Source organism: Lycium barbarum, chromosome 6 (genome assembly GCF_019175385.1).
Source record: "Lycium barbarum isolate Lr01 chromosome 6, ASM1917538v2, whole genome shotgun sequence".
In the NCBI taxonomy this organism is placed as follows: domain Eukaryota; kingdom Viridiplantae; phylum Streptophyta; class Magnoliopsida; order Solanales; family Solanaceae; genus Lycium; species Lycium barbarum.
Window position 1 is genome coordinate 118,010,939 of NC_083342.1, and position 24,067 is coordinate 118,035,005.

Sequence of the window (24,067 nt, forward strand, 5' to 3'; positions counted from 1 at the left end):
CTTGTTACATCTACTTTTTTTTTATTGACTGAATTAAATCAAAAGTTGCTAATTGTTACCCAATCCTATACTTAGCTAAATTGAAGCAATTCAATGTTTCAATTAAAGTCAACCATAGTGTTGACTACTTGTTACATCCACTATTTTATTGATTGAACTAGATCTAAACTTACTAATTGCTAATCAATTCTATCGAATACTTAGTTAAATTGAGATAATTTTTATGTTTTAATTAAAGTTAATCATAGTGTTGACTACTTGTTACATTCATTATTTTTGTTTAGAGTGATTAAATTAGATCAAAACTTGTCAATTGTTACTCAATTTTATTTAATACTTGACTAATTGAGATAATTCAATTTTTCAATTAAAGTCAACCATATAGACTACTTGTTGCGTCTACGTTTTTATCAAAAAAAAATATTATTGAATTAAATCAAGAGTTGCTAATTGTTGCTCAATCCTATATAATGCTTAGCTAAATTGAAGGAATATTGACTACTTGTTGCGTCTACGTTTTTATTAAAAAAAATTGATTGAATTAAATCAAGAGTTGCTAATTGTTACTCAATCCTATATAATCCTTAGCTAAATTGAAGGAATTTAATGTTTCAATTAAAATCAACCCTACTGGTGACTACTTTTTACATCTACATTTTTTTGTTTAAATTGATTGAATTAGATCTAAACTTGCTAATTGCTATTCAATTCTATTTAATACTTAACTTATTGAGATAGTTCAATGTTTCAATTAAAGTCAACTATAGTGTTGACTATTTGTTACATATACTTTTATAAAAAAAATTGATTGAATTAAATCAAAAGTTGCTAATTGTTATTCAATCCTATACAATATTTAGCTAAATTGAAGGAATTCAATGTTTCAATGAAAGTCGACCATAGTGTTGATTACTTGTTACATCCTTTGTTTTTGTTTAAATTGATTGAATTAGATCTAAACTTGCTAATTGCTATTCAATTCTATTTAATACTTAACTAATTGAGATAGTTCCATGTTTCAATTAAAGTCAACCATAGTATTGACTACTTGCTACATCTACTTTAAAAAAAAATGATGGAATTAAATCAAAAGTTGCTTATTGTTATTCAATCCTATATAATAACTTAGCTAAAATTGAAGCAATTCAATATTTCAGTTAAAGTTAATCGTACCATTGACTACTTGTTACATCCACAGTTTTATTGATATAATTAGCTATAAACTTACTAATTGTTACTCAATTCTATCTAATACCCAGCTAAATTTAGATAATTCATTGTTTCAATTAAAGTCAACTGTAGTGTTGACTACTTGTTACATCCACTCTTTTTTAAAAATAAAAATAAAAATTGATTGAATTAGATCTAAAGTTTCTCATTGTTATTTTTTTTCATTTAATACTTAACTAATCAAGATAATTCAATGTTTCAATTAAAGTCAACCATAGTACTGACTACTAATTACATATACTTTTTTCTTTTAAAATTGATAGAATTAAATCAAAAGCTGCTAATTGTTACTCAATCTTATATAATACTTAGGTGAATTGAAGCAATTCAATGTTTCAATCAAAGTCAATCATAGTGTTGAGTACCTGTTACATCCACTGTTTTATTGATTAAATTAGATCTAAATTTAGTAATTGCTACTTAATTCTATCTAATACTTAGCTAAGTTGAGATAATTTAGTGTTTCAATTAAAGTCAACCAAAGGGTTGACAAACTCTTACATCCATTTTTTTTTTTAAATTGATGAAATTGAATCAATAGTTATCAACTTATTTTACGTAATCTTATATAATAGTACTTAGCTAAATGGAATCAATCCTATATTTCAATTAAAGCCAACCGTAGTGTTGAACACTTGTTACATTCACTATTTTTTTTTTTGTTAAAAAACGTTATTGAATTAAATCAAAACTTGCTAATTATTACTCAATTATATCTAATGTTAGATAAATTGCGATAATTTAATGGTTCAGTTAAAGTCAACTAGCTGTGGCAGCGATGGCTAAGCCCTCAAGCCTCCATGTAGAGAGAGAAGAGAACGTTTAGATTATGTTCTAGTTGATTCATTTTTTTTGTCTCAATCATAGTGTTGACTGCTTGTTACATACATTTTTTTTAAATAGACGAAATTAAATAGTATTTTTTTTACTCAATCCTAATCTAATCTTAGTTAATTTGCACTAATTCAATTTTGAATCGACCCACAAAATAAAACAGGCAAAAACATAAATTTCTAAAAAAATAATAATAACAATAACAAAGAATTTTAATCAGAGCACAAAAAAAAAAAATCTTGTTATATTAAAAACCGTCAGTCTTATTGGTACAAAGTTAGTGAGAACTATCTGATTACCACCATGATTATTATAAGAAGGACGAAAAAATTGCTTAGCCATTGGATTGAGCTTGAATTTTTTCAACATGTCAACAATATGCTGCATGTGATAATTATCTGATTTATCCAATGAAGATATTTTTGGAGTTGTATTTTTTTAAAAAAATAGGCATGCAAATATGTACTTTTTATCGGAATCTGCTTCATTAAGCTTAATGAAGTGTAGTCGTGCAGACGTATAGATTTAAATTGAGTCAAACCTACAGAAAGAAAAAGAGAAGTCTCACTGATATTGTTTATGGATTTGGAATAGGTGTAGTGCACCTTTTTTGTTTGTTGAATATTATTGGGAAGAAAAGAGTAATGCTCGTGATGCTCGTGAAGAAAGAAAGAGTAAAACTTGAATTATTTTGACTTTTTTCTCTAACTTTTCAGTAAGGGAATCAATGGAATAGAAAAAAGAGGAATTTACTGATACACCCTCAAAGCCCATGCGAAATTATATTAATACCCTTAAAAAGGTGAAGTTGTGTCAAGTTGTGTTGCGCCACTTCATTCTGGAATATCGTGATAGTTATCCGAAATTTGTATTTGTAATTGATTTAACAGATTGTCAGGTCAACGAAGAACGAGGATAACTTTTTTAATTATCATAACTTTATTTTAGGTAAGTTGGCCTCCGAAACCACGTATCCTGTTCTTTGCACCATACAAGTTGATGGAGTATTGATTATAACACAGTTCCCTATGATGGATCTAAGCATTTATTTGAACCGTAATACGACTAAAGGCTAAAATCAACAAGTTTTTTTGTTGAATGACAAGAAGTAAATTGTCCGGTTAATTTACCCTAACCTCTAGCTAGTAAAAGACCATTAGACACACCCCTTATTGCTAACTAGCACTTCTCTTTTAAAAAAGAAAAAACAAAAAACTAGCACTCCTAATTACATTCTTCTAATACCAGAGGTAACATAATTCACCTTAGAGAAGTGAACAAATTTGGTCCTTTGTCAAGTTTTCCGTGACTTTTGGACGGACGAAACACTACGTGATGGGCGAATTTCCGCCTAAGCATTTTTCATGTTTTGCTCCATTATTTATTGATTTTTGGAACTTGAATTAATCTTGAATCTTACAGTATTTGATAAGGAGTATTCGCAGTGATGATAATCTCGTGGTCGTTACAGATGTACAGCGAATAAAATCACATTTCTTAATAAGGGCCATGACAAAATTAGTCCGTGAAAATATAACCTCACGATCCACCTCATCTGATTAGTCTTTTTTAATTATTTTTTTCCAAAGAAAAATAGGAGAGGGGACTACAAGGTGGGAATCGAACCCTCACCAACAAGGAGATACGTATCCCAATCACGGCATTGAGGGGATCACGCCGTCGAACAGGATTCAAGGATGGTAATTATGGCTTTGAAGCACACTTATTTTCGAGACCGTCAAAAGTGTTTTGATTGTTTTCCCATCAGAATTGTGGAACTCTTTCACTTCCCCGGCATATTTCGTTGAGCGTTTGAAAAGTAGGGGACTGTCTTTATGGGGGCAAAATCCAGGTTGGATAGTTGTGCAATTTAAAGACTGACACGTGGAAAGAGAAGTCAAATCAGATGTGACTCATCAAAGCCCGCCCTCGGTAGTGTCGAGGAAATCATCTATACCCATAAAGGATCCGGGGTCATAGTATGGAGAGTCCGGAACCAAAATGCCCCTCAAAAAAATATTTTGAACCAAAATACCCCAACAAAAAAAAAGTTACCAAAGTACCCATAGCGCAGTAAAATACTGCGCTATAGCACTTAACGGCTATAGCACTAACGGAGACGGAGCCGTTAAGTGCTATAGCGCAGTATTTTACTGCGTTATAGAAAAAAATTATTTTTTTTGGTACTTCTATAACGCAGTAGTACCAATTTTTTTTTTTTTTGTATAACGCAGTAAAATACTGCGTTATATAAACAGTACAAAAAAAAATTGGCCAACTTTATTTTTTGCAACACTTAGTGTTATTTTCCATACTTTGACCAATAATTAGTCGTGTGTCAAGATTCCGAAACGTCAATATTTTATATAGAACCTGATATTTTTTTCTGCGTACAATAATGTAGGCCCAATACATCAAGGATACGTAGACGTTCGGATCGTCATTTTAGGGGTTAAAAAGGTGCCCGAAGTAAGTTTTGTTTGAAAAAACTTAGTGTTTTTTCCATACTTTGACCAATGATTAGTCGTGTGTCAAGACTCCGAAACGTCAATATTTTATATAGAACCTGATATTTTTTTTCTGCATACAATAATGTAGGCCCAATACATCAAGGATACGTAGACGTTCGGATTGTCATTTTAGGAGTTGAAAAGGTGCCCGAAGTAAGTTTTGTTTGAAAAAACTTAGTGTTTTTTCCATACTTTGACCAATGATTAGTCGTGTGTCAAGACTCCGAAACGTCAATATTTTATATAGAACCTGATATTTTTTTCTGCGTACAATAATGTAGGCCCAATACATCAAGGATACGTAGACGTTCGGATCGTCATTTTAGGGGTTGAAAAGGTGCCTGAAGTAAGTTTTGTTTGAAAAAACTTAGTGTTTTTTCATACTTTGACCAATGATTAGTCGTGTATACGTCAATATTTTATATAGAACCTGATATTTTTTCTGCGTACAATAATGTAGGCTCAATACATCAAGGATACGTAGACGTTCGGATAATCATTTTAGGGGTTGAAAAGGTACCCGAAGTAAGTTTTGTTTGGAAACTTTAGGGTGTTTTATTTTTTAAGATTTTGATTTAAGCGTGTTATTTTTTAATCAAGACATAATTTTATTTTGAATATAAATATAATTCTAAAAAATATAGGGACAAAAACTAGTTGTAAAGTTGTCAAACTTTAGATGGTCATAACTTTGAGCTCGGACGTCCGTTTTACGCGTTTTTTTTACTTATAAGATGGTGATACACAATAAATTTCAATGTAAAAATCTCGGGGTAATGTAGCTGTGAATGTCAATTTCACTTCTACGGTTTCAATTTTTGAAAATAAAGCTGACTAATTTTCTCGACACATAAAGTTGACTAAACTAACCTTACAGTCAAACACTAAGTTTTATCAAACAAAACTTACTTCGGGCACCTTTTCAACCCCTAAAATGACGATCCGAACGTCTACGTATCCTTGATGTATTGGGCCTACATTATTGTACGCAGAAAAAAATATCAGGTTCTATATAAAATATTGACGTTTCGGAGTCTTGACACACGACTAATCATTGGTCAAAGTATGGAAAAAACACTAAGTTTTTTCAAACAAAACTTACTTCGGGCACCTTTTCAACCCCTAAAATGACGATCCGAACGTTTACGTATCCTTGATGTATTGAACCTACATTATTGTACGCAGAAAAAAATATCAGGTTCTATATAAAATATTGACGTTTCGGAATCTTGACACACGACTAATTATTGGTCAAAGTATGGAAAAAATAACACTAAGTGTTGCAAAAAATAAAGTTGGCCAATTTTTTTTTTTTTTTGTACTGTTTATATAACGCAGTATTTTACTGCGTTATACAAAAAAAAAAAAAAATTGGTACTTCTATAACGCAGTATTTTACTGCGTTATAGAAGTACCAAAAAAAGATAATTTTTTCTATAACGCAGTAAAATACTGCGCTATAGCACTTAACGGCTCCGTCTCCGTTAGTGCTATAGCGCAGTATTTTATTGCGCTATGGGTACTTTGGTAACTTTTTTTTTGTTGGGGTATTTTGGTTCAAAATATTTTTTTTTGGGCATTTTAGTTCCGGACCCTAGTGTGGATTCACCAAGGCCCGGGAGCGTGCAGCTGCTCCTGAGGATATTGCCGATCAGGATAATTCTTGAGAACCGCCAACTTCAAAGAATCCAGGATTCCCTCCCGAAGAATCTCATCCATAAGGGAGACGTATGGAAACTAATCAACAGAGTGGAGTGACAAGCATAGAATAACGTTGTGTAGGGTTAGGCGCTACATACACCCCTTTTCCTCATTTATAAGCTGGCATCAAATTCTCAATCACAGAATACAATTATAATTTTCACTCCATTGTCATCTTATTGCTCTCAACTTCGCTTTTATCATCGTAACTTGAACGCGTTGCCAATCAACAATTTCGGAGCCATTTCAATAAGAGTTTCTTACTTTGCTTTGCTTGCTTACTTTATTTATTATTATCAATCCATTACTGTTTTTCATGTAGCAAGTTAGCATTATTTATTAGATTATTTGGTCGACCATAACTTACTTATCCTTAAGTCATTATACAAATTAGATGATTACTTTGAATTACGAATTTAGGGGTAAACACAGGAAAACTTCTCTTTTTTTGTATTGTGATTTTCACTAAATCATAATTGTGTTAAACATTTAGCATCCAAGCTTGAAATTTTTACTTGGGGCTCTGTTCGACGAAGCATGCACCTTTTCAAACATTACATGTTGTCTTGTCTTATTACGTCGATCTTTTATATATCCATCCGTTCAAGTTTCAGTGTGTTCTTGATTCTGAGACCATAAGCAAAGGCGGAGCTAGAATTTGAGATTTGTAGGTTCCGCATTCAAACATTTTAAGTTACTGAGTTTTAAATAACTAATTTATACATATTACATAAATTTCTTTAGGCAAATATAAGGTTTGAATAAAAGCTTGTGGGTTCGGCCCAAGCCGTCTTCGACACTGTGGCTCCGCCACTGACCATAAAGGGTCGTTTGGTACGCTGATATCCCATGATTAAGTTTAGATTAATTTTATACTTTGTTTAGTGTTTAGTAGAAGGTATAAGTTTATTCAGTTCAACTTTCATGTGTTCTTGATTCTGAAACCATAAAGGGATCGTTTGGTACGCGGGATAAAGTGGATATTCCATGATTAAGTTTGAGATTAATTTTATATTTTGTTTGATAGAAGGTATAAATTAATTTATCCTTAATTCTAAATATCATACCTTATTCCATCAAATTTGAGATTATTTTAATCCACCTTCCAGATGAAATAAATTAGTTTCAGGACTATAATCCTGCGATTATAATCCTGGAATAATATTAGTCCGCGTATCAAACGACCTAAATTGATAAGTTGTGGGTTTGAAGGACATATATTACACAGCCTTCAAATGGGTAACTTTGATTGAGTTACTGCATCATAAAACTTCCAGGGATGTAACAATTAGTAACCCAAAACAGAGCAGTTGGCAGATACACCCACTAAATTAAAACATAACAATTAAACTTTACTACAGAGAGGACCAGTAGTTAACCATACAATAGAACACAAACATTTTTTTAGAATTACTTCCATTCCCCTCTCAAAAAACTACATCACCTGAAACCAACAAAAACTCATTAGTCAATAAGGAAGGAAATTTGTGAAATGATAAGAGGCATATGAAAAGAATTAAGAAGAAAAAAAGGGGGGACTTTTAGTTACTTGAACAGTCTTGCATGGATTAGTGACATCACAGTAACTCTCAAGTGTGATGAGAACTTGATTGTCTAAATCCTTAGCGTAATTGTAGCACCCGCAGTTACGTCCAAGCATAATATTGAATGTTGGGCAACATTGGTCAATGGAGGTTGTATTAAACATGCAATTCTTTATCTTTTCTTTATCCTTTGCACAACACGTAGCCGCCTCTTTCACTTGCTGCTTGCTACCACTGTTGTTGTCTATGGCCTCGCTAATTTCAGCCAGGTTGATTTCCTGCGTCAATTACGACTAGATTTCACATTACATTTTGTGAGGGCAAAACTAATTTATAGAGTACTTCATATTTAACTAGTATACAATGTTCAAACGACAAATAAAAAATGCAGTAACTCATTTTTTTACTCCTTTCATTAGTAGTAAGATACTTTGCATCTTATTTTCTTATGGAAAAGATACATTCAACAAAGAATATATGGGATGTGTAAAAAGTGCTGAACAATCCAATCCAAAATTTAAATGCAATGAGTATTGGAGCAGCCCATGAACATTTAAACCTCTTTGGAAACCCTTACCCAAACCGATGAGGATCAAGTTCTCTAACAAGATGAACTGCGCCTTTGTTTTTGAATTTTAGAAAGAAAAAAAGAGAAGACCTTCTGAGCGCTCTTCTATTCCAATATACATTAATAGTGCAATTTAACTCGTGAATGTTGGTTAGGCGTCATTTTAGGTTACTTGTTAATACTTATCATATAGATTCACTCTTATAAGTGATACTAGATGGCCTATGCCCGTGCTGCGTACGGACCCAACACTTTGGATTATAGTGTATATATATATATATATATATATATATATATATATACTATGTTTAAAACACAATTAATATAACATTGTAGTTTGTGCTCCGTATCTAAAACTTTATTATATTCGTATTTGCTACCAAAATTTATTAATACTTTTTAAAAGAGAAGACCTGTTTAAAAGAAAACTATTTTCCTCTCTTTGAGATGAAACAATAACAATATTTAAACATCAGTTGATACTTTCAATTTTAATTCGATTAATTTAAAGGTGTAAAATACTTATTATTTTTTATCAAATTTTGATTTGGATAATTCTAATTCTAATTATTAAATTAATTTTACATGTTTAAAACGAAACAAAGTAGAAATTGATTTTCTATTTAAACGAAGAAATGCTATTTTTTTATTTTTGGCAAATATTCTCGGTTTAGCTCATTTTATTGTCATGTTGTCTTTTGCATGATTTTTTAAGGAAACGTGAATTAGAATTAGAATTTGACTAATTTACTTTATTCATTATTTGATCTCCATTTGATATTAATCTTTTTTCACATTTATTAGAGTAAGAATAAAAATGAAAGAGTAATTAAATTTTATCTTATTTTAAAATATAAATATTTTAAGTATATTTATTTTAGTAAATATAACAAATAAATGACATGACGGAATAGCAAATACAACAATTAAATAACTAGATTAGATCTCAGGCTAATATAAGAAAAGAAAGGAAATTGTATGTATTTGCCTACTTAACCTTTTGAAGAAAAGCAATAATACGGGGTCCATGTTTTTTGTTGTGCAATAATTTCATTTGCTCTCACTAATGGGTTAATACGCATGTGACAATGAATCCACTGTTATTGACTTGATGAGAATACTTTTGGAATTACATGAATATTGTTTGATTTTTTAATATATAGGGTGCACGTTTTTGTTTTTTTACGTCGCTTGTTTTTTTAATATGGGGTCCACTTTTTTTTTCATGAGTTTGGAGACGTGGGGTCAACTTTTTTTCCCTTTTTTTTTTAATATTGCTTGGAGTTTTTAGTATAGGGTCAACCATTATTTTTTTTAATAGTGACTGACGACGAAGCATGGATAAACCGATACTTCTATATAGTAGACAAATAGAAATATAATAAAGTATTTCTATCTACTTTTTAGAAGAGTTGATAATATAAAGTAAAAAATGTCATTTTTTTGCCCTTAAATAAAAAAGTGGGACCAAAGGACGTACAACGATCTTGCTTATAAACCGGCTCTTCTATATAGTAGTAAAGTAATACATGCATACATACATACATACATACATACATATATATATATATATATATATATATATATATATATATATATATATATATATATATATATATATATATATATATATATATATATATATATATATTATGTTCAAAACATGATTAATATAACATTGTAGTTTGTGCTCCGTATCCAAAACTTTATTATATTAGTGTTTGCTACGAATACAAAGTTCGCAAAAATTTATTAATACTTTTTAAAAGAGAAGACTTATTTAAAAGGAAACTGTTTTCCTCTCTTTGAGATAAAATAATATCAATATTTAAGCATCAGTTGATACTTTGAATTTCAATTCGATTAATTTAAAGGTGTAAAATATTCTATTGTTAATGTATGTAGATTGGGCCTAAACAATACCTATTATTTTTTATCAAATTTTGATTTGGATAATTCTAATTCAAATTATTATATTAATTTTACATGTTTAAATGAAACAAAGTAGAAATTTGATTTTCTATTTAAATGAAGAACTATTATTTTTTAATTTTTGGTAAATATTTTTTGTTTAACTCATTTTACTTGTCATGTAGTCTTTTGCATAGTTTTTTAAGGAAACATCAATTAGAATTATAATTTCACTAATTTACCTTATTAATTATGTGATCTCCATTTAATATTATTTTTTCTTTTATGACATTAATCTCTTTTCACATTTATTAGAGTAAGGAAAAAATGAAAAATTAATTAAATTACATCTTATTTTAATATATAAGTATTTTAAGTATGTTGTTGTACAATAATTTCATTTGCTCCCACTAATGGGTTGATACACATGTGCCAATGAATCCATCATTATTGATTTAATGAGATACTTTGGTAATTACATGAATATTGTTTGATTTTTTTAATATGGGATACACTTTTTTTTTTACATTGTTTGTTTTTTTAATATGAGATTCACTTTTTTTTTTATATTGCTTGATTTTTTTAATATGGGATTCATTTTTTTTCATGAGTTTGGAGATGGTGGGTTACACTTTTTTTTTTAATATTGGTTGGTGTTTAGTATAGGGCCCACACTTTTGTTTTTCAATGTAACGGATGAAGAAGGATGGGTCCAAATCCATACTTCTATATAGTTATAATATTATATGATTGTTGAAATATCTTATATACTATTAAAGTTTAAAATTTAAACTAATTTTATTATAATCATAATATATTTATGACTATTATATGAAGGGAGACAAGTAATTAATTACTCCATTTCAATTTGTTTGGCATGATTCGAAGTTTGAGGGTCAACCTAACTAATGTTCGGTATGAATTTAGACATAGAATTTTTAATATTTTTGACATAAAATTCACATATTTAGAAATTACATAAAAGTGCTACTACAAGTCACACTAGTTAATAATTTAAAATATTTAGAAAGTAATCCCTCCATCCACTTTTACTTATCCACTGTAATAAAAATAAATGTTCACTTTTACTCGTTCAGTTTGGAAAGCCAAGACAAAATTCATCACTTAAGAGGTTGTTTAGTTTGAAGACAAGTTATGCTGTAATTAGTTATCATGATATTATTTTTTATTGACTGTTTGGTTTGTTGCATTAAAAATAACATGCTAATCTCTAAGAAGAAATTGTTTGTTTATAAAAAATACCCTCAACCTCATTTAGTAGAAAAAGGGTTTAAGCCACCTCAGGGTATTTTGTCATTTCTATTATTTATCAGGGATAACTAATTCTAGTACTATTATTCCACCATCTCTCAAGAATAACTTCTCCCGTATTTCTAATCCTGGTATAATTTATCCCAAAATTAGTAAGCAAACAAGGGATAAGACAGTACTTAAAATTTATCCCAGGACTATTTATACTTGTCCAACATAACAGACGACCCTTTATTTCTAATTTATCCTTATTATTAACTATAAACATTTTCTCAAAATACTGAATTATTATATTCAAAGGGTGATATAATAAACTTATCTTTTTACTCCCTCCGTCCCCATTTCTATGAGGGTTGACTTTGGAAGGTCAAACAATTTTTTCTTTGACTATAATTTTTTCTAACTCTTTTCGTATATTGTGAATTATTAATTATGCAGAGATATAATAGGAATATTTTTTATGTAATTTTCAAATATATAAATTTTATTATAAAATACTCAAACAATCTATGTTTGAAATTGAATCAAAGAAAGAGTTGTTTGACTATTTTGAATGGAGTAGCAAGAAATATATGTATGGTGAAAGCAGGAGTGTTACTTGCTTATGTGGACAAGGAGGAGTTTTGAAGCCACAATAATTTTGAAGAGTGGTCAAAGCTTGTTTATCCATTCGCTCGGCACCACGCCAGTAGATGCACTTTTGTAGAGGCGAAGCCTTGAAGTTGAATGAGTCACAGCATTCGGTTATGCAGCTGCTACTTGGGTTCATCACGCAAAGCAAGAACCTCCTGCCAACATTCTCCCTCAGTATAGATACTCTCACTTCCTGCTTTATATATGTCCATAGCAAGTTTTTTTAGTGTCTCCAAACAAAAAAATACTTATTAAATACCACCTCCTAAAAGAAATTTTATAAACAATAACATAGTAACCAGTGCAATCACACAAGTAGGTTCTGGGAAGCTAGAGTATACGTAAGCTAGAGAAGAAATTGTTTTCGAAAGACCTAAGAAAAAGCATGACAAAAAAAAAGTCTAAAAGTAAAAAAAAACATGACAAAATACTATGAATAAGCAGTATGAAAGCATGAAAAGATTTGTAACAAATAGTAATAAAAGAAAAAGGAATATTAGAATAAAAAGAAACTTTATCGTACTAACAAAATAGGAGTAACTAAATATATCATGAATCTACCTCTTTTGCCGTAGCCGACCGGTGACTGCAAATTACGATTGCCGCCACTATAAAGCAGAGCATCACTAACCCTCTTCTCATTTTCGCCCTCTCCGTCTTTATTTTCTCTCTCAAAGCTTGTTAAAATGACTAACTACTAGTAGTACCGCACTACAAATATATACTTACTTTTTATGTGATAATTTAATTTATAATACTTTAACTGGAAATATTTTTATCCATATATAATCTCTATAAGCATGCGTAGAAATCGTGTTACGGAATAAAAAAAAATGATTAATTCAAAAATTCATTGACAGACAGTGGCGCATTTCCCTATTTCAGATCCGGAAATATCTTCTATGAAGTCCGTAAGCCAAAGTAAATGCACAGTATAGGAGAGCTTCCTCCAGTTGAGCGAGATTTTATTTTATGTCCACTTGCTTGTTTCAGAAAAATACAGAAAAGGGCCAATTTAAAATACTTAACTAACTAAAGGATTTAAAAAGCATGAAAATTTATTACCTACTTCAGAATTAAACGTGTCATAATTTGATTGGTCCATTTTATTATAGCACAAGGCTACTTTATTCAGTAGTGTTTGTTTAGGCTAAGAACCAACGTATTAAAGACACGAAAAAATGAATGCTCATTGAATCACTACAGCCTTTAAATACAAAATGAAACAACCACTTTCCTAAACTAACTAGCTCACGTAGAGGAGGAGAACACCTCACCGTACGTAAAACGCCTCACCTCGCGCCCCCGCCTCTTAAAACACTGATTTGTTAATTAATAAAAAAGGTGAACAATTAATAGTTGAGGTATATTTTGATAAATAATTAGTCATAGTTCAGACATAAAACTTGCACACATGATAGTTCAGATAAGAAACTTACTAAAAAGTACTCTAATAGTTCAAATGTGTTTTGATCATTAACTCCCATAAAAAAAATAGGGGATACTAACAAAAGAAATTCCATACTAACAAAATAGTGGCGCCATGAACAGTGCGCCGCCGTGAACAGTGGCGCATGAACAGTGCAGCCGTGACTATCTCTCTCTCTTTAAGTTTGAGAGCTTCTCTCACTAACTCTATTTTGATGGATGAATTTTGTGAATGAATGGTGTATTATGAGTCATCTTATGGCTATATATATGTAGCCCATAACATTGACACATGTCCCACTAATTTACTTGGTTAACTTTAATTAATCAATAAGTGCCACTTAATAATTTAATCATAGTTAAATAAATCTCTAATCTCCATTAATATTTTCATACTAGTTGAAACTTATAAACACTCGTGCACTAATTAAAATTGATAATTAAAAGTTCCTATTACATATCCCAAAATAATCTCGTCCTTAACTTATGAATAATTTGACGTATAAAATACGGGGTATAACACATCAATACAGATCACGGATTGATTTCCTACATGGTATCAGACTAGGTTTCTCCTAAAAACCCTAGCATCCTAAACCCTAGCCGTCCACCCCTCTCTCTCCTAACCCTAGCCGTAGCCGCCACCCCTTCCTCCTCCCTCTTCTCTCTTCAATGGCTGACAACAAAAATTTCCATTCTGCTTTAACCGTCACCAATGTGAAATCTTAATCCCAATCACTCTAGACATGAAACCGGCCATTATCACGAATGGGCGACACTATTCAAAGTTCTAGCCCGCGTCCACTCAGTACTTGAACACATCATACCACCAACTGACACCACTGAACTCACCGCGTACAACGCAACAAATGCGGCTAACCTTCCGCTCTAGAAACGGCTAGATGCGGTGGTCCTTCAATGGATATACGCCACTGTATCCCATGATATTCTTACCTCTATTCTCGTGGCGGATGATGTTGCAGAGAAGGCTTGGAATCGAGTTGCTCAACTTTTCCAAGATAACAAGCACTCAAGGGCAGCGTACCTTGAACCTGAATTCACCACCACAAAAATGGCTGACTTCGGCTCGGTTATGGCCTATTATAATAGGCTCAAGTCTCTCGCGGATCAGCTTGCCAACGTGGGGTCGCCGGTGTCCGACCAACGTCTGGTCTTGCGCCTCCTTGCAGGTTTACCGGAGACATATGCACACTTTGTTACCACCATCCAGCAGAAGGATGTGCTGCCCTCTTTCTCTGAAGTGTGCTCCAGACTCTAGATCGAAGACGCAGCAGCCAAGGAACGTGTTCGCGATTCCAGTCCCGCGGCTCTACTTGTTGATAATGATACTCCCTCCCCGCCACCTAGCGGCAACAATAATTCAACTAACCGTCGTGATAATAATCGTGGCAGGAATTCTAACAGGAACAAGGGAAAGGGGAACAACAACAACAACAACAACAACCACGGGAAATCCGGCTGCGACGGCGGCGGACAGACCAGCAACGGCCAGTGGCCGACGGGACAGCCACCGGCAGGGGGCTACTACTGGCCTGCCTGGCCGCCCCAGCAGTGGCCAATGCCCCCCTGCCCGTATCCGACGAGACAGTGGCAGCAGCGTCCCACCACACCGCGGCCCGGCAGCGGCATTCTCGGTGCGGGTCCGCGACCTCAGCAGGCCTATTCCGTGCATGGTCTGACCTATTCTGGGTACACTCCGACAGACGTGGAGGCAGTCATGCACACTCTGTCCATGCATCAACCGGATGATAATTGGTACATGGACACCGGAGCGACTTCCCACATGACTGCCAACTCATGTACTCTCACGTCTTATTTTAATTTGAGCAATAATTCTGGAATCATTGTTGGTAATGGTAGCACTATTCCAATTCGAGGCTATGGTCATACATCCCTACCCCCACCTAATCATCAATTACGTCTCCGAAATGTCTTGCATGCTCCAAAACTCATCAAAAACCTTATTTCCGTACGTAAATTCACTAAGGACAATAATGTTTCTGTTGAGTTTGATCCTCTTGGGTTTTCTGTGAAGGATTTACCGACGGGGAGCCGCCTAATGAGATGTGAGAGCACTGGGGAATTGTATCCTATCATTGCCACAAAATGGACCACTCCACCATCCACCTTCATTGCCGCATCACCTAGCTTGTGGCATTCCCGACTCGGCCATCGGGGAAATGCTATCCTTAGTTATCTTCGTAGTAATGCCTTAATTGAATGTAATAGGGCCCGAACTTTTTTTTGTACCTCTTGTCCTTTGGGGAAACATGTTAAATTGCCATTTTATGATTCATTGTCATTTACTACTATGCCATTTGATATCATTCATAGTGATTTATGGACATCTCCTGTTTTAAGTTCTAATGGGCACCGCTATTATGTTTTATTTCTTGATGATTATAGTAATTTTCTTTGGAATTTTCCAATCTCTAACAAGTCCCAAGTCTATTCCACTTTTATATCTTTTAAGACATTAATACAGACTCAATTCGAAAGAGACATTAAAAACATTCAATGTGATAATGGGCGGGAGTTCGCCAATGGGCATTTTCAATCTTTTTGTGCCTCAAATGGTTTAAATTTCCGATTTTCTTGCCCCCATACCTCTCCTCAAAACGGCAAAGCGGAAAGAAAAATTAAATCCTTTAACAACATAGTGCACACTCTTCTTGTCCACTCCTCCATGCCCCCCTCTTTTTGGCATCATGCTCTCCAAATGGCCACATACCTCCTTAATGTACTTCCCACCAAAGTCCTTGGGTATAAATCACCAACGCAAGTTCTCCATCAACGAACCCCCTACTATTCTCATCTCCGGGTTTTTGGGTGTCTATGCTATCCACTTTTCCCATCTACAACTATTCATAAGTTACAAGCAAGATCCACCCCGTGTGTATTTTTGGGCTATCCGTTGAATCATAGAGGATATAAATATTATGATTTATCCACCAACAAAATCATCATCTCAAGGCATGTCATCTTTGAGGAAACTCAATTTCCCTTCTCCAAATTGCACTCACCAACCCCAACTTCTTATGATTTCTTGGACCATGGGATTTCTCCATATACCCTGCATTTTCTGTCACAGCCTACTCCACCCGTCGTTCCCTCGGTCTAGCCCCTCCACCCCACTGCTCCACCCGTGACTGCCCAGCAGCCCTCCCCCCACTGCCCAGCGGTCCAACCCCACGGTCACTGCCCAGCAGCCCCTACCCCCCACTGCCCCACCCGTGACTGCCCAGCAGCCCACCCGCATGGTCACTAGAAGCCAACATGGGATTTTTAAGCCCAAACAACCGTTCAACTTAAATACTTCCAGCACTCCCTCCATCTCGCCTATCCCACGAAATCCTGTCAGTGCTCTAAATGACCACAATTGGAAAGCTGCCATGGTTGATGAATATAATGCTCTAATTAATAATAAGACGTGGGAGTTGGTTCCACATCCCACTGATGTGAATCTTATTCGTTCTATGTGGATTTTTCGTCATAAAAAGAAATCCGATGGTTCTTTTGAAAGGCACAAAGCCCGTCTTGTCTATGATGGCAGGTCTCAACAAGTTGGAGTTGACTGCGACGAGACTTTCAGTCCGGTTGTCAAACCGACTACTATTCGCGCTGTACACTCTTGGCCCATTCATCAGTTAGACGTCAAGAATGCTTTCCTACACGGTAATCTTAATGAGACTGTTTATATGCATCAGCCTATTGGGTTTAAGGATCCAAAGCATCCCCATCATGTCTGTCTCTTGAAGAAATCGTTGTACGGACTTAAGCAAGCTCCCGTGCATAGTTCCAACACTTTGCAGACTATGTCTCCACTATTGGTTTTTCATATAGCCGATCTGATCACTCTCTCTTTATTTATTGTCGAGGTTCTGACATTGCTTACATTCTGCTATATGTTGATGATATTATTCTCACAGCTTCCTCAGATGCTCTCAGAAAATCCATCATGTCTCTGCTTAGTGCCGAATTTGCTATGAAGGATTTGGGCCCTCTAAGCTATTTTTTGGGTATCGCTGTTACCCGGACTTCACACGGCATATTTCTCTCTCAGAAAAATTATGCAGCAGATATTATAGAGCGTGCAGGCATGACTGCCTGTAAGCCAAGTCAGACACCGGTCGACACCAAAGCCAAACTTGGTGCCACGGCCGGGCCTCCTTGCGATGATCCCACCCAAAATCGTAAGTTGGTCGACGCGTTGCAGTACCTTACATTCACAAGATCAGACATCTCCTATGCGGTTCAACAAGTATGCCTTCACATGCATGATCCAAAGGTTGCACATATGCATGCTTTTAAACGCATAGTCTGATACATTCAAGGTACTATTGAGTTTGGTCTCCATCTGTACAAATCCTCCATTGCCTCTCTTGTCTCTTATACAGATGCAGATTGGGGTGGTTGTCCAGACACTCGCCGATCCACATCCGGTTACTGTGTCTTCCTTGGCGATAATCTCCTCTCATGGTCATCCAAACGGCAACCTACTATGTCTAAGTCGAGTGCCGAGGCCGAATACTGTGGCGTCGCTAATGTCGTCTCTGAGTCCTGTTGGCTTCGCAACCTTCTTTTGGAGCTCCGTTGTCCCATCCGGACAGCTACATTGGTTTATTGTGATAATGTTAGTGCCATATACCTATCAGGCAATCCAGTTCAACACCAACGCACTAAACATATTGAGATGAACATACATTTCGTACGTGAGAAAGTTGCCCGTGGAGAAGTTCGTGTTCTTCACGTCCCGTCCCGTTACCAGATCGCAGATATCTTCACTAAAGGTCTTCCGCGCGTGCTCTTTGATGATTTCATGGACAATCTAAGCGTACGACAACCTCCCGCTTCGACTGCGGGGGTGTGATAGACTATGTAATAGTCTACGTAAATATTGTAAATATTCTCTTCCTTATGTATAGTAATTAGGTCCTATAATTTAGCCTGGTATCATTCTGATAGTGAGATACCTACTTTGTATATAAGGACTTTCATACATCAATACACATCACAGATTGATTTCCTACAGAAACTTTTCATTAACACCCTTAAAAAAAAAAGGACGCTGTATACTAACAAAATTAGGACTCACTAAATATGTCACTATAAGTTTAGCTTTATACACTGATAGTTTAAATAATTTTCACCATTATTATATAGATTACTTAAAGAAACCTTTAATCAAAGCGTAGAATTCCTGTTTATAATTTCTGTAAGCAATCGTAGAATTCCTGTTTAGAAAGAAATGATTAATCTAAAAACTCATTGACAGACATCCGCGTCATGGAGTCCATAAGGGAGCACATAAGAGATTCCCTTAACGGTCTATCAGTTTGGTTAAGTTTTCAAAAGACTGCTTATTTTAATACTGAAATACTTTTATCACAATAACTTTTAGATAAGAAGTATTATTGGAAAATAACAATTTGTGTTTGAACAGTTAATTTGAAAAGTATTATTTTCGTATTTTGATAAATCCAGTGTGTTTGATCAACTTTTTTAGAAACACATTTTATATTATAGCTATCTGTTACATTAATCCCAGCTTCTATTCCCTCCACGCATCCCCCCAACTCATCCTTCCCTGATGGAGTAGTTAAAGACTCTTTTAGTTCAAATAAATCTAGTTAATTATAATTCTAAATTTTGAGAGGGCATGGGTAAGAAAAAACATTGTTCCACACGAAGAGTTGGGGAAATAAAATAGGGTTTTTACCATATTTGGCCGCTGGCCAAAAATTAATTATAGTCGCTATATATAAAATATACACTAATATGTACTGTATTATACTTAAAGAGAAAAAGGAAAAAAAGGTGAGAATAAGCTTAAAGAAAAAAGAAAGAAGAAGGTAATAATAAGCTGATACCAAACAAAAATTAGAGTCGGACTCGAACTGTGCTTCAAATTCTTATTTTTGAAACGTTTAAATATAAGAACTTTATAAAGAATGTGTGATATGAAAAGTATGTGTTATTCGCACAAATGCCCCTATTTTGGGTGGTCTTTAATTTTTGCCCCTTAAATTTGTGGTCTTTTAATTTTTGTCATAACATCCCACATGTTATGTTAGATAAGACAAAACTTTCAACATTAAACATAATCTGAAGAAAAAAAAAAGGTATAAGTTTAGATTTCGCTCGGCATAGTTGTCGTTTAGCTTCGGCATATGTATCATCGCATCCGCACAAGTTATGCCGGTAAAGGCAAAACTTTCAACACAATCTGAAAACTACAAAACTTGTGCCGAGCGAGGCAAAAAGTACAGTTTTCAAAGATAAAAATGTTACAAAACTTATGCCTAGCGAAGCATACATGGATATTTTCATTAAATAAGCTAAACCACAAATACGAGGGATAAAAATTAAAGACCAGTAAGGACAATCGTGCAAAAATTTGAAAAGTATAGATTGAGAATGGGAAAGAGGACTAAAACAATTTCATAATATGTAAAATTCAAAAGAGGAAAAAGAAATAGAAATAAGTCCACAAAATTTTATATTCCAAAACCTCACGCCTTCCCGCCAACGACCTGACGAAAACAGCCCTGCAATATTCCCAAAACTCAGCCCATAACTGAATGCTAAAACCGTAAATATCCCAAAAAGCTTAACCGCGAGGGGCAGTCGTTGGTAACGAACTTAACAAACGCTCACGTTCCTCGTTTTCTCGATCAGTTTTCCGTTTCCATTTTCTCTGCAAAATGAAATTCTCAGAGATGAAACTCCAGGCCATGAATGTTGTGAAATCGTACTTCAAAAGGAATTGGAAGAAAACAGATATGATGAATTCTGGTGAAATTTCTCTGCTCGCTCACAAAAGCTTGAAGAAGGTACATTAATGAAAAATGTTTTTTAATTCAAAGAAATTGTAATCCAGAGATTCCTCTTTGTTATCTTGTTACTGATAGCTGATCAGAAGATGATACTGATATTGTTGATAATGATAGTCAGTTTGTTTTACAGTTTCTTGATGTTCACTAGTATGAAATAAGGCAACATTCTACTTGCTTTTCTTAAAACTTCAGTATTGATGAATTTCGATTTTTAGGTATTTCCGATAATGATACTTAGTTTGTCTTTTACAGTTCAAGTAAGAAACAAGGCAACATTTTACTACTTGCTTTTCTTAAATCTTCAGGATTGATGAATTTTGATTCTCAGATGATTTTGAAGTTTTTTGCCTTAATTTTTGTTGTTCTTTTGCACTTGCTGGTGCTTTTAGTGATAATCTGAGAAAAACGATTGGAGTAACATGCAATCAATGAATCGTAGGTGTATCTTACTCTCTTCTGTGCCATGTTGAGCTTTACTTTTGGATCCTTCTTGAACTTGATCTGGGAAGCTGGGGGGCTGTTCACAGTCTTTTATTCTGTAGGAAGTTTACTCTGGCTTTACTTTACACCACCATGGAGAGTGGTACGTGATCAATCAATGAATCGTAGATTTTCTTCCAAGTTGTTGAATTATTCTTGAAGTCGTTTCTTAAAACGTACGTAAATCTTCTGTCTATGCAGAAGAAGAGGGTTTTACTCTTGATGTTTGCAGCCTATTGCTCCGGTGCTTCTATTGGCCTTTTTACCAAATATCTCTTTGAAATCGAGCCAGGGTAAGACTCAAAAGATGCTAAAAATTCTTCAGATATCTGCTGTTAAAAGTTTTATATGCTTTTACTGCTTTCTTGTCATATCATATTATCAGGACTTGATTTTTGTAGTCTTCAATTGTGTAAGGAGAGAGGATTTCTGTTGATTGGATATATACTTGTGATCCCTTTATCCTTCATAATCATTAGATCTACGCGAAATCCTAACTGGAAAATTTGGTATCCTTGTAGAAACTAGTATTGTTTTCCCTCCTCACTAGCATCTCCTAAATGTTGACTACTCTCTCTGTGAAAATTCTGTGGTAAGGACTTGTGAGAACAAGGGCATTAGAGTGGATGAATTTAACATTTTGTATCATTCTTGCACGCAGTTAGATTAAAGTGGCTACTAGGATCACGTAGGTTTGGACAATGCGGAATGTCTGAAAATTTGTGCATTAATGGCATGATCGATTCCAAGGCGTTCATAGTTCAGAATTCGCATTATGCTTAGCTTATGAATGAGAAACATTGAGCAATATGACTAGCATTAGGTGTTAGAATGTTGGCCTGATATTAGTTTATAAACTAGTGTTTTGTACTCCTAAATTGATGACTTGTAAGTTGTAACTAAGATTCCCGTATCCTGGAATTACTTCTATCTGTCATGGATTTAGGGGACTAGAATTATAGTTAGCAAAATTGTTCATTCTTGGCTAGTATATATGCTGTTATAGCACATAAGTGTTTCAAATTTTAAACTGTGTTTGGCTTATAAATGAAAGAAGTGAGCAATATGACCAGACTTTGAAGAGTACTGCATTTGCACCAAGTGTGGCTCATGACAGAGAACATGACCAAATTATGAAGAGTGCACTTAGATAATTAACCCTGATTCCTGAAGTCTGTTCTAATATGACAAGAGACATTTTCTTGCTCTGTTAATTCCTGAATTATATTGCATCTTAATGAAAACAATAGCAGTTACTCTGCTCCTTCAGTATGTATAGATGATTAGCCATTATTTTTCTCTGTTCTTATTTGAAGAATATTCTGTTGATTTGAACAATATCTAATTCAGAAAGCATTCCATGTTTGTTCTCCAGCCTTGTTGTCGGCCTTTTGTCAGGTACAACAATTGGCATTGGAACTTTCTGGTTTGGAGCTATGTTAACAAGGGAAAGGAGCGAAATCTACATCGGTTGCCTGCTTTATTCTTGTATTCTAATGTTCTCCAGCTTTTTTGTCAAAGCTTTTGATATCCTTGACAGCCACACAGCTCATTTGATGATAAAGGTAAGAAGTTTTAACTTGTTTGCATACAATGTGATTACACTCATCCTAACACAGTTCCCTTGTTAATAAATCATTACTTTTGCCCCAAACTCAATATGTATGCATACAATGTGTGATCACATTCATTTTGAACTCGTTGACTCTAGTTTTGAACTCGTCTCTGTCTAATGACTGACTTGAATACTGCTTGTGGTAGGTATACACTGTGCTGACATTGTTCATGGGGTACTATGTAGTATATAGCCAAGAGATATTGTATAATGCTCGCTATGGAGATGTTAACTTTGTCAACTGCACATTCACCGTGTTCTTCCATTTACCGGCTATTGTGGTCCATGCTACAAGAGTATACCTGGGTGCAGAAATTGAGCAACACAGACAGAATTAAAGCTGATACACTTGGAACTATAATAGAATAAATAGAGAGTACTATGCGCTTTAGCAGATGGGGAACTGTAAATGATGAAAAAATATTCCTTTGCGGCTACATTTGGCTATTGAATTTGAAATTGAAGACTTGAAGTGCTTTGAGTATTTCTCGGCAAATACTGATTGTTGATTACCTTACCACATAGATATACTTTGTGATTAAGAAAATCTTGAATAGAATACACATAATTGTTCTTCCTTTTTATTCAAGATAGTGCAATAAAGACTATTTGGACTTATAAGATAATCAGTTCATTACCTACTTGACTCAAAATTGAGCATATTGAACTGTTACAGTTTCAATTTTAGGTGTCTCATTAGAGCCAAAAATAAGAGCTATTTGGGGTATTTCACAAATGCTCACTTAACAATTTTACTTTATAACACCAAATTATTAAACTACTTTTGTGATCATAGAAAATATCTTCTTTGTTTCATCCTAGCACTTTCTATTGTATTTAGGCAAACTAACATGACTCTTTAGTCTAAAAAATAGTTTAGAGGGTGTTTGGCTAAGCAGAGTTTGGCTTATCTACGTGTTTGGTAAATACAAACATCGTTTATAAAATCAACCAAAAGTCATAAGTTGATCACTCCCTACTTATATTATTACTCCTTATAATTAAGCAATTTTGGTTAACCAAGAGTCCAAGACTTTTACAATTTTATCACGAATATCTTATGTAATCTCCAAAATGTTCTTCCTAAAATATAGCTTTAATTTTCTCTCTATTCTATTTACCTCATTTCGTCTGTTCCAAAAATAGTTTAATGATTTTAGTGCGATAATGTGAATCTTTTGACATGTGTGTTTTGTAATATGATATATATACGAGTTGGAAGCTCTGGTGTTGAACCCATGAGTTTTGCCATTGGAACATGAAAACTAAAGACTAAAAAGATGAAAAGAGTTAAATTGAGTTTAAACCAATTCGATACTTTAGCAAATGCAAGTACCTAAAACTTTTCAACCATTAAGAATAAAACTGAAAGAGACAGTAAAAGAAATAGAAATTCCCAGCAAATTTTATAAATATCCAAACAACTCAAAAAAAAATAAAAAAAAAAATCAAGTAACTCTCATTCCCGCCAATGATGTGAACAC

General features: G+C 34.0%; 2 protein-coding genes across 2 annotated transcripts; one reads left to right on the forward strand and one right to left on the reverse strand.

The window, feature by feature from the left end:
- Positions 1-7,585: 7,585 nt before the first annotated feature.
- Positions 7,586-12,895, reverse strand: LOC132600068 (uncharacterized). Its single transcript, XM_060313198.1, has 4 exons — positions 12,765-12,895; positions 12,169-12,396; positions 7,825-8,097; positions 7,586-7,719 (listed from the first exon to the last, which is right to left on the reverse strand). The coding sequence occupies exons 1-4, from the start codon at positions 12,843-12,845 to the stop codon at positions 7,711-7,713; spliced, it is 591 nt and encodes a 196-aa protein (XP_060169181.1). The 5' UTR covers positions 12,846-12,895; the 3' UTR covers positions 7,586-7,710.
- A 7,296-nt stretch (positions 12,896-20,191) lies between these two features.
- On the forward strand, positions 20,192-23,151 carry LOC132600069 (bax inhibitor 1-like). The gene is made up of 5 exons (XM_060313199.1): positions 20,192-20,485; positions 20,928-21,071; positions 21,170-21,261; positions 22,344-22,533; positions 22,730-23,151. Exons 1-5 carry the CDS (start codon positions 20,357-20,359, stop codon positions 22,919-22,921), a joined length of 747 nt encoding a protein of 248 aa, XP_060169182.1. The 5' UTR covers positions 20,192-20,356; the 3' UTR covers positions 22,922-23,151.
- Positions 23,152-24,067: the final 916 nt, after the last annotated feature.